Source organism: Dendrobium catenatum, unplaced genomic scaffold (assembly GCF_001605985.2).
Source record: "Dendrobium catenatum unplaced genomic scaffold, ASM160598v2 fragScaff_scaffold_594, whole genome shotgun sequence".
Lineage (NCBI taxonomy): Eukaryota > Viridiplantae > Streptophyta > Magnoliopsida > Asparagales > Orchidaceae > Dendrobium > Dendrobium catenatum.
The window spans coordinates 413,178-424,263 of record NW_021319056.1 but is presented as its reverse complement, the minus strand read 5'-3'; the positions used below and the strand labels follow the sequence as shown (position 1 = coordinate 424,263).

Below are 11,086 nucleotides of genomic sequence, written 5' to 3'. Positions count from 1 at the left end.
AAGTTAAATTCTGTGTATTGCATAATAGATAAAAATTGTGTTTGTGAAGCAGTTACGAAACATTATTTTTACATCTTTATTTCATAGTTTTGCTCTTTTCCTTCGTTTAGCCTCTATTCATATTTTTTCAGAAGGCAAGAAAAAACTGTTATGAAGCTGATTGTTGATTCCGAGACTGATAAAGTTCTTGGGGCATCAATGTGCGGTCCAGATGCACCTGAGATTTTGCAGGTATTTTCTTCGGACCTCTTCTTCATTGATTCTTATGGAGATTGAACATCCCTTTTGGAATCCATGAAGTTAATATTTTATTTCATTCATTTTCCACAATTTTAATAATGGATTAAGTTATTCATTTCTCAGTCATCCTTTTTATATTTTTGTTGTTGGACGGTATTTATCCTAAATGTTTTATAAGGATTTAGGGCACGGTAAATCTAATACAATCTTGATGATATTGTCTCATTTAAATACCTCAATGAATGGAGTGCTACATAATTTAGGCCGACCCCAAATGGCAGGATAAATTTAAGATGTTGATGTTGTGTGGGAATTCAAGGTGTAATTATTACTCAACATAATTTCTGTGTTTCTAATTATCTTCTTGAAGATTGAGTGCATTTTAATATCTTGTACATAAATATTTTAAGATAAATATTTAAAAGATCGTGACTAAGTTTGTTTGTTACTGTGTTGTGAAAGGCAATATTAGTTGTTGAGCTCTCGGCAAATTCCCTCAATGAAAATTAGTTAAAATAAAATTAATCTATCTCAAGAAAAGATGACTATAGAGTTTTCACATCACATCGAGGAGGCTTTAGGGATGGGGTTGAGTTTTTCTTAAAGTTCACCCAGAAATTAGATGTATGCTTCAACTCACTAGGTGCATAAACAATAGTCATAAAAAGTACTATTGAGAACTTTTTAAATTAAAGTGCATAAAAATGGAGCAAGAATTAATGCAAAAATTAAGAATATGGAGAGAACCAAAACTCCAGCCAGAAACAGCACGAATCATCTGTCCATTAGCATTAAAAGTTTACCATTTGTCACGTGCGATAGATCTGAGAATATGAGTGGTTGGGTTATTCATCTTAAGTTTCTTGAAGACTAAAAATGTCAAGGTGCTTCTGAACAATACTATACAGTACCGTTCATCTTTTGATTTTTGATCCAAGTCCTCTTAACATTTCATGTGCCTTTGGTTCGGTAATATAAAAATAATCACTTCAGGATGAATAAAGCCCCACAAAAATAACCACTTGAGAACAAACTGGAGTAGTTGTGCGGCCTTTTTCATCCCATCGATCTTATTTTTTGACCAAAATTCTTTTATTTATTTTATTAAAATTAATTATTTTTTTTATAATGTTAAGTTTGAATTTCAAGTTTGATGGGAATATACTAAATTTAAATTCAAATATTAGCGCTCTTATTTTTGGTATCCTATTTTTATAAATGAAGGTTTATGGCTTGTAATTGATTATTAGAGATATTGTGAGACGAAAGAAAATTGCAAGGCCAATGAAGGAGTCTCTAGATCTAATTTGTGTACAAATTTGTCCTCCCTCTTTCTCGTTTCTCCAAATTGTGTCGATGGAGTTTCCCTCTTCCCTTCCATAAGAGAGATAGAAAGAGAGTATGAGAGAGAGAGAGAGAGCGCATAACAAAATTTTTAATTTTGAGAGCAACATTTCAAAATGAAGCCCTCTCTTCTTATTTCATGCTTTTAGGAGAAAAAAACTCCTATTCCTCTTCCTCTCTTTGTATATATATAAAGAGAGAACTTTAAAAATTAATTTTTAGAGTACATTTTAAAATGAGTTCCTTTTCTTACTCTATACTTTTGAAGAGTAAAAAATCTCTCTCCCTCCGATGGAATATAAATTCAAGATTTCAGTTTATACTATGCATTTAAAGCAAACTACATGGTTCTGTGATCTTCGGCATCATATTTGAAATTTTGGATAATCATGTTCATTATTAGGGGCATATACTTGGATTTATTTTTTTTTTCCAACAGTTATTCTCTTCCATTAGATGATATTATGGCTTTCCAAGATTTTTTATTTGCTGCGAGTTCGTTTATGCTTGAATTTGTGTTCTTTAACATTATTTCATTTCTATCTTCAGGGTCTAGCTGTTGCTGTCAAAGCTGGAGCCACTAAAGCACAATTCGATAGCACTGTGAGCTGCTTCTCCTCTTTAACCCATTTCTAATTATTTTTATAACTCAAGAGAGGTTGCAAATCCCCTTATGCGTCCTAATCGATAGTCTTTGAGTTGGCTGCATTGCCAATGATACCATGGATTTTATCATTGCTAATAAATTCAGTTCCATACAATATTATGGGTTTTAGAAAATCTAACTCCGTAATATCATCTTATCACACTATTTCTGATACAATTCATTCTTATCCTTCAATCTTAACAGTGGAAGTTATGTTATCCTTTTATTATAATAAACCAAAAATGCTCAATTTTACCATTTATTTGGATCTAAGAATTTTTCCATATTGCTGCAGGTCGGTATCCATCCTTCAGCTGCAGAGGAGTTCGTCACAATGAGGACTTTGACTCGGCGTGTTGCTGCAGGGAAGCCAAAGACGAACTTGTAGAAGTTTTTTTTATTGCTGCAAACCTTCAAATTTATAGCTTACTGAATAAATGGTATCTGTTCTCAGAGCACTTCATTCCTGGAGTGTTCCTCCGATGCCTCACCTATTCACTAGAAACTTGTAATGATTGAACAAGGATAAATGCAAACTGTGAGTATTCTGTCTTAGATTATTTAATATTCCTGATGTATTGGTAGAATTCTTCTGTTTTATCATTAATTTTATTATGCTTTATGTTAAATTTATTCACTTCGTTGTAAGCTTACTTGTTGCCTGTTAGGTCGGTTCTCCCTCCCTGAACCGGCCTAACTGGCCCAATGGTCTGTTCTTTATTATAGGAACCGGCCTAACCGGCCCAAAGGCCTTTTCTCTCGAATTGAGGATCTATTGTATCTTGTTTGTTTCATCATTTATTTGATTTATATCAATCAAAAGATGCTGTTTTTGTTGAATTTTCCTATCCGAATCTTGTTTGTTTGCTGTTTTCTCTTTTGTTAGGGATTTGGATTATTTTCTTTGATGTTAGATGATAGGTTGAGCACAATTATAGAAAACTTGGAATTTTGGCAATTTTTTTGTTTTTGTTTTTGTTTTTGTCATGATGTTCAAATCTCAATTGGAGGGGTAGTAGTCAGATGAGCAACCACCTCCTTCATGCATGTCATGATGTTCAAATCTTACCTGAAGGGGTGGTGGCTAGATGAGCAACCGCCTCCTTCACGTCTGATTTGTCATCAATTGTGCATGAAGGAGGACTATTTGGTCAATTCTAGTTGGTCTTATAGGTCGGGTCTAGTTTAATTTGAATTGTATAAACTCATTCGGCTTCGAGTCACATATCATATTGGTGTTGATATGTTCATCTTCATTCAGCTTCGAATCATATATCATATGGATGTTGATATGTTCACCTTGATGAGGATTTTTTAACCGGAATTTTTTTGAATAAATCTAAATATTCTTGAATAATCTTAGGATTCATGCATCATATTTAAAATTGTTTAATTTCATAGAATTTTTTGCTTTCACATTAATATATGTTTCTATTAAGATCAACATTTATTTTCTATGTTCTTGCAAGGATGTCAAATGCTTTTTACATAAACATAAGAGGCTTTATCTTGATGTATTTGATCTAATATGTTTTGTTAGATGTTTGAATGTTCAAGTAAGAACTCTGTTTCCTTAGATTGCAACTTGTGAGTATTAATGTTTTTTTATATAAAGCAGAAAGAAAAAAGTGCTGGAAAAATCTGGGCCATGATCTCTGCTTCTAATTTCTCGAAATTATAATAAAATTTCTCTTTCATCATTCTCTGCTCTGTTTAATAGACTACAATAGATCAATATTCTAGGAATATATTTGAAATTTACATTATTCCAAATTCTAACAAAATGGAGTTGGGATATTAATTATGTTTATTTTAAAATAATTAACAAATAATCACTAAAATGGTAAGTATCAACAACATTGATTTTATTTTCTTTTTATTTTTGATATTAAAAAGTATTAAATGGTCAATACAAAATAGAGCCCTGCATTGGGTATTTATATCACACCCATGTCCACCCATGTCCCCACCAATAATACTCAATGGATATGGCTACGTTCATGTCCTCGTGGGTGGATACTTAATACTGGGGGATAAATCGATATATATTGTTAATCACCATGTCTTATATTACATAATCTTCACTATGTAGTGTGCAGCATTGAATCGAGCTGAGATCACAGTAAATTATAATATGCGGCTTGAAACTTTGCAATCATAGCAAAGTGCAATAAGCCTCAATGCTATTAGTATTTGGCAGATTGCGTTCAAAAAGCATGAAAAAGTGGGCGGATATAGGTGAGTATGACATTTCAAAAGTCATCATGGGTCGATGAAAGCCTGTCCGTGCATAGCATGGGCACTCGTACCCAATGGGTATCCAATAATACCCAATGAAGATCCCATGTAAGATTTTGATATAGGAAATTCTCAAGCTTAATTTAGAAAAATAAACAACTGTAGGATAAAGAGTAACTTATATATTGTACAGTTAATATGAGAAATTCTAAGGTTTATAAGAGAAATATTCATAAATTAAAATAATAAAATCACCATGAATTTTTCAATTTGCTGAATAAACAAATTCACCACATTCATTATGAGTAGCATAAGCGGGTTTTGGTTTTTAAAACCCTAAAGCTGTACAATTACTCAATCAGAATCAAATAAATATTTTTTATAAAAACTTAAACAAGACTTTACATTCTGAACTATCATCAATCCTACCAAGCTCATAATGAGAGAACAGATAGGAAGAACCATGACAATTTTCATAGCTTGGAATGGTGACATACAAATCTAAACTTATTTTTTATATCTGAAACTTATCAAATTCAGAATCCAATGCTCTAATTCCATCCGACAATACCAGTGGACTTGAACTTTCAGCCAGAGGTCTTGCAGAAAATACTGGAACAGCAGTTCTGATTGTTACTGGCGCCGCCATTGACAGAGCTTGATTTGGTTTAACTCTAGACCTCGATGAACAGCCCAGCGATGGAGGTCGGCTTGCTCCTCCCCGACGGGGTTGAATGTAGTCGAACCGGGGACGATATAGAGGATGATCTCGAGGGATAAGCTTGCAACTTTTCATGTTTGGCGAATAACCGGGCCTCATCGAAGCTTTCGATCCCCAACCAAATGGTTTTTTCCTGTGACTTCTTTCTGACTGTAGGTCGGTCTGTTGTTCGATACTGACTGCTACATCTTCTTCCTCTAATTCACCACCATTTTGATCCAAAGATCTTGAACTGTCATCTACAGCATCAGGAATTGGATTATACAACCGTTCATTTTCTTCCCCTTGGCTTTTCTCATCATTGATCTCCTGAATTTTTACTTGAGATTGAGTTCTGGGTGGAACAGGTAAAGAATAATCATAATCTAGAAAATAAACGGGAAGAAGTTGAGTTGGTTCTGGGAAGCATGGTAATGTGGTAATAGGCTCTTGACTCAATACAGGAAAGAGCTGGATTTGTGCTGGATGGAACATGGATCTGTGGAATGGGCGCCACATTTGGTAAATTGCAGCTTCAGTTGAGAAACTGCGGTGCGCCCAGCTTTGAAACGGCATGTAGTAAGATGGATTGGTAGATGAGCCAAGCTCTCGTCGGGTTGTATTCAACCTTCGCCAACCATGTTGTCGATCATTATGAGTATATTTGTTTCCTTGTGAGGACCGATGCAAGCTCGTGAGAGCACGAGCAATCACAGCCTGTTCTTGCTCATCATTTATGTTGATTTCGGTAATGCCAGAAGATGTTGATGATGATGATGGTGACGATGACGACAAAGCTATAGATGATGATGATGAAGAAGAAGACGAGAAATCCAAATTGGGCACTGCATGATAGGATGAAATGTTCAGTATGATGAAGTCTTCAGTTATTTAGCAGATGTAGAAGTAGAAACATTCAAACGAAGGATCATATAACTTTCTTTTTCTTAACCCTAGCAAAGCCTCAAATCTTATGTTTAATTTCTTACATGTGAAGGAAAACATTAAGAGGACATTTTGAAGTATTTCTGAGTACTCATTATAAATAAAGATGCAAGTATCAACCAAACATAACCAACTAACAAAAATGAAAAAAATCATGAAAAAAACAACTATACATATCCCAAATCATTAGCAATGAATAATCCATCATAAATTTATCACCAGTTGTGGGATGAGGATTGTGCATTCAAATTCAACTATTATTAAGGGGCTATTTGGTTTTCTGAAAAAAAAAAAAAAGTGGAGTAAAAGGAGTAAAAGAAATGTAGTATTTGAAATGTTTAAAATTATTTGGTTAGGTACAAAAGATTAACTTTTTGTATTTGGTTTGAAAATAAAATGAATTTATTGAAGCTTGGCAGTGGTGGTTAGAGACGTCTAGTGCGTGGCGGCAACAACAACTAGTAGCTAGCAGTGAGGACAAACGGTAGCTGGTTGGCGGGCGGCAGCTGGTGGTAGGAGCAAGTGGCTAGCAGTGATGGTGGCAATAGATGGCGGCCACATTAGGTGAAGCTTCACACTTACAATGTATTTGGAATTCAGCTCCAAAATGAATTCCACATATTCAAAAGTTTACATCGAATTTCTTTTTCATACAAACCAAACAGCTTAAAATCATGTATAGATGGAATGCTTTGTACCCAAAATTCATCAAACCAAATAACCCCTAAATTAATATAAGAAAAACAATAGCCTAATGAACAAGTGTCAACAGAATGAGAAATAAATGATGGGCCAAAAATTTTAAGGAAAAAATATAAAGGAAAGAATAAGGAAAAGTGAAATAAATTACATGAAGCATCAATTGTTCCCAAGTATTCTTATCCTTAAGAAAAACATATTTCATTATTTTGCTTGTTTCATGTTCCAAATGAATCTTAAAAAGGAAATTTCTAGGTGCTTACAGCAGTTCTTAGGGACAAAGAAGTTGATCATATGATAGCCTATTTGTCATGCATTTCTAATCAAAGAATCTTGTTCTCGCTAATTGCAATCAAGAAAAAATTACCGAGATCCCACTATGCTTTGTAACTCTACCACCTTAGACGTCTAGATTGGAGATGTATAGAAGTATATGCTCACATTGCTTCAATGCACTCCAGGCAGCCATGGCAGCATTTTTCTGAGCCTGCTTCTTGGTTTTGGCAGGCTCCCCACTGAAGCTCATACCAGCCAGTTCAACAGAACATGAGAAGATTGGTGTATGGCCAGGGCCAGATCTAACTGTGGTATAAACAGGCAACTTCATACCAGCTCTATGAGCCGTTTCTTGAAGCAAATTCTTGTAAACACCAGTTTCATCCTGCAAGTGGAATCATTAACTTACTATCAGATCAATTTATCATAAAAAAGGCCTTGACATTTCAGAAGGTATTAACATTTATTTCATGCAGGGAAAACCTTTTTCTGGTTGAACTTCTCAAAGAGTCTAATTATTGCTCAAAACCTCTTTAGCTAAAAAAAATCAGTTAATTATGCCTTCATGATGATGAAGCATAGAAAACTAAACTTGTAGGCATTTCAACATTTTCACATTTAAAGCAAAACCAAAAGGTTTTAAAGATGAAACATATCTTACTTGGGCTCAACTCTTCATTCAAGACAGTATGGTTTTTGTGGGTAAATAATAGTAATTTTCCAAATATTTTACTTTAGAGTTATGTATATAAAATTCCTAATATAATAAAGTAAATAAAGAAAAACTAATTCTTAAATTTAATAACAATGAAGCATAGTACAGGAAGTACCAGAACTTTTGCAGCTAAGGATCGAGAAGGTCCCCTCTTTGAGAGTGTATCTAAAGCTACTTCAGCTGCAGCATGCTCTGCCTGTCTTAGTGTTGTGCAGCAGAACATGAGAAGATTGGTGTATGGCCAGGGCCAGATCTAACTGTGGCATAAACAGGCAACTTCATACCAGCTCTATGGGCTGTTTCTTGAAGCAGGTTCTTGTAAACACCAGTTTCATCCTGCAAGTGGAATCACTAACTTACTATCAGATCAAATTAGCATAAAAAAGGCCATGACATTTCAGAAGGTATTAGCATTTATTTCATGCAGGGAAAACCATTTCTGGTTGAACTTCTCAAAGAGTCTAATTTACCTCTTTAGCTAAAGAATGGAAAATTAAAAAAAAAAACAATTTATTTTGTTAAGAAAGGCAGCAACGCTAGAGATTTACTGCATGCTTATCATGCTTCCTGCAATTGAAAATCTCATATAGATTTGCTCCCTACTTCCTCAAGAAGTCATCATCAGCAACCCAACTTTTTGTCTCAGTGAAATAAGTTTTTTTTCCAAATTTACGAATCAACACAAGAAAAGAAAAGAATAGGTGAACAGTATAAAGCTTGCCAGTTGAAACCTGAAGCATCGTTGTCCAAAAAAATCAGTTAATTATGCCTTCATGATGATGAAGCATAGAAAACTAAACTTGTAGGCATTTCTACATTTTCACATTTAAAGCAAAACCAAAAGGTTTTAAAGATGAAGCATATCTTACTTCGGTTCAACTCTTCATTCAAGACAGTATGGTTTTTGTGGGTAAATAATAGTAATTTTCCAAATATTTTACTTGAGAGTTATGTATACACCAAAATGGTTACAGAAGTGGTCTATTTACAAGTCGCCTTTAAGCAAATACTAATATCATTTTAAGTAGTGCTAACAAATTGATACCCGAGCGTGGTTGCGTACCCCTAACTCACATTTGATTTCTCTCTCCAGCAGCGCGACTCCTTAAGTGATGAGAAAATAAGTGCGTGGTCCGGCACTTGTGAGGTTTGTTGCCACTAGACCCGTCGAGAAATTAGTTACTCCATCAAACGCCTCCTCTACGGGAGTGACAGCAGGTAGATACCTTCGTTCCAAAAAAAAAAAAAAACCAAATTGATACCTTATTTAAATTTTAAAAAACCATTTTCCTCATTTCACCTACTAAATCCATTTGCACTTCTAAGTAGGAGCCGTTATGTCATCCTGTCATCAGCTAGCAGTCTGGCAAGTGTCTTGCAGCTCTAAAGGTGGCTCTAACCAATTTCATACGCATGGATGAATTCTACGATGGATAATACAGCTGCTAGCATTGCTACAACAGCTAAAGGAGATTCGTTTTGTTTAGAAAGGATAAATGGCGAAAGGAACCGTCTTCAAAATAGGAACCCCCCTCAGTTGTTTAGTTCACTGGCATTCATAGCAAAACTGATCATGAACATTAATGGCACAAATTATGAAGATGACCAACCTCATTTATATTAATTGGCAACTTCTTAAAAAGTTTTACCAATTGAAAAGAAATATACAATAAGGTTCTGCAGTAGAAGACGACTGCCTTTCTGTTCAAGTTCATCTATGTCAATAACATGCAATATAAACTCATTTTGTGAAAGATAATGCATTTCATATTATCAATGAAAAAAAAAACTAGTCCAGCAATCCTTCTACTTCATTTATAAGAAGCAAATCGCAATTTGTCTAACAGAAGCCACAAAAATTATCAGAGCAAATTTTTTTTCAAAAAAATCCTAATATAATACAATAAATAAAGAAAACCTACTTTTGAAATTGAATAACAAGGAAGCATAGTACAGGAAGTACCATAACTTTTGCAGCTAAGGATCGAGAAGGTCCCCTCTTTGAGAGTGTATCTAAAGCTACTTCAGCTGCAGCATGCTCTGCCTGTCTTAGTGTTGTGCAGAAAGTAGGACTTTCAAATGCCTCGCCATTAAAATTAACTGTTGCTTTGAACCTCGGGGCATGATCCGGCCCTTCTCGAATGCAAGCATAAGAGGGTAAGTTGAAACAACTCCTTTGAGCTAATTCCTGCAACTGGTTCTTATACATGCCTACATATGCAAAACATAAACACCCACAGCCATATCATACTTCAAGTTTTCATAATATTAAGTCCTGAAAGCAGCCTCAAGACCTTTACAATTTTCACATTTTATAATGAAATTCACAATCACTTCAAGCAAATTAAATGGTAATACAATTATCAACGAAACCTAACTTAATAGGAAAGGTCAAGAACAATCAAATCTTGCAAAAGGGAAATGGACCTAAAATGCCAATAATCTTCTACGAAATAGTTCTTCTAAACCATTCAGCGAAAAAAGGGATAAATTGCAACCGAATGTCAACACATAACCTAGTGATGAATGATTGAACATCGATTTCCCAATATGTAAACAATTAGCAAGGAAAGGAGACCAAAATGCTCAGCTCAAACCACGCATAAATCGATCTGAAACCACTTTCTCCACTTCAAACAGAAATCAAAACTGCGATTGGTCTGCCAAAACAACTCGATCAAGGACGAGTCCTTCGAAATGAAAAGAAACAAAGGCTGATTATTAAACTGGGTACAAAACGCGAACATCACAGGAATATAATCAACGCAAGAAAGTATCAGATCGGAAATGCAAATCGGTAAAACAGATTCAAACAAGTGGAAAATAAGGACTAGAAAAGGGGAAGGCAGCCCTCACCGGAGCTCCAAGCAAGCTTTCAGTCCTCCACCAGCAACAAAAAGGACGGAAAGAAAGGGGGTAATAACTAATAACCTGATTTTGGTATATTTTTATTATTTAATAATTATTTATGCTATTTTTATTAATTTTGCTTTAAGAAAAATCTGAATTTTTATTAAAGAAATCATTATCATGACATCCAAAATCTTAATTATTTACAAAAAATAATACTCTCATATATCTATTTTTAAAAATATCACCTAAACCCATATTTTTTTAATTTTTTAATTCTTAATGATTTAAGCATGACATGCATAAATTCATAAATTTGTTAATTCTATAAAATAATGCAATTTTTATTTGATAAATCAATTAGTTTTAAGTGTTATATATGTTATTTCTCCAAATTTTAAATAACAATTATATTTTTTTTCTCAAATTTAAT

General features: G+C 34.2%; 2 protein-coding genes across 3 annotated transcripts; one reads left to right on the top strand and one right to left on the bottom strand.

Moving 5' to 3' along the window:
• Positions 1–76: 76 nt before the first annotated feature.
• Positions 77–2,859, top strand: LOC110115979 (glutathione reductase, cytosolic-like). Its single transcript, XM_020849405.2, has 3 exons — positions 77–231; positions 2,134–2,187; positions 2,526–2,859. The coding sequence occupies exons 1-3, from the start codon at positions 151–153 to the stop codon at positions 2,616–2,618; spliced, it is 228 nt and encodes a 75-aa protein (XP_020705064.1). The 5' UTR covers positions 77–150; the 3' UTR covers positions 2,619–2,859.
• A 1,940-nt stretch (positions 2,860–4,799) lies between these two features.
• Positions 4,800–10,850, bottom strand: LOC110115971 (double-stranded RNA-binding protein 2). 2 transcript variants are annotated; one of them, XM_028694904.1, is made up of 5 exons: positions 10,660–10,850; positions 9,848–10,014; positions 7,919–7,999; positions 7,254–7,473; positions 4,800–6,013 (listed from the first exon to the last, which is right to left on the bottom strand). In XM_028694904.1, exons 2-5 carry the CDS (start codon positions 10,010–10,012, stop codon positions 4,983–4,985), a joined length of 1,497 nt encoding a protein of 498 aa, XP_028550737.1. In that variant the 5' UTR covers positions 10,013–10,014; positions 10,660–10,850; the 3' UTR covers positions 4,800–4,982. The 2 variants fall into 2 exon arrangements, with proteins under 2 accessions (XP_028550737.1, XP_028550738.1); XM_028694905.1 differs by having other exon boundaries at positions 9,848–10,850.
• Positions 10,851–11,086: the final 236 nt, after the last annotated feature.

Bases quoted from the DNA above. Each gene is read 5' to 3' on its own strand.
- LOC110115979 (XM_020849405.2), top strand. From the start codon at position 151: ATGAAGCTGATTGTTGATTCCGAGACTGATAAAGTTCTTGGGGCATCA. The intron at 232-2,133 runs GTATTTTCTTCG...TTCTATCTTCAG, and splicing joins ATGCACCTGAGATTTTGCAG to GGTCTAGCTGTTGCTGTCAA. The intron at 2,188-2,525 runs GTGAGCTGCTTC...ATATTGCTGCAG, and splicing joins AAGCACAATTCGATAGCACT to GTCGGTATCCATCCTTCAGC.
- LOC110115971 (XM_028694905.1), bottom strand. From the start codon at position 10,012: ATGTATAAGAACCAGTTGCAGGAATTAGCTCAAAGGAGTTGTTTCAAC. The intron at 8,000-9,847 runs GCAGAGCATGCT...ACACTAAGACAG, and splicing joins TCTGCACAACACTAAGACAG to GCAGAGCATGCTGCAGCTGA. The intron at 6,014-7,253 runs GTGAGCATATAC...CCTATCATGCAG, and splicing joins CTGGAGTGCATTGAAGCAAT to TGCCCAATTTGGATTTCTCG.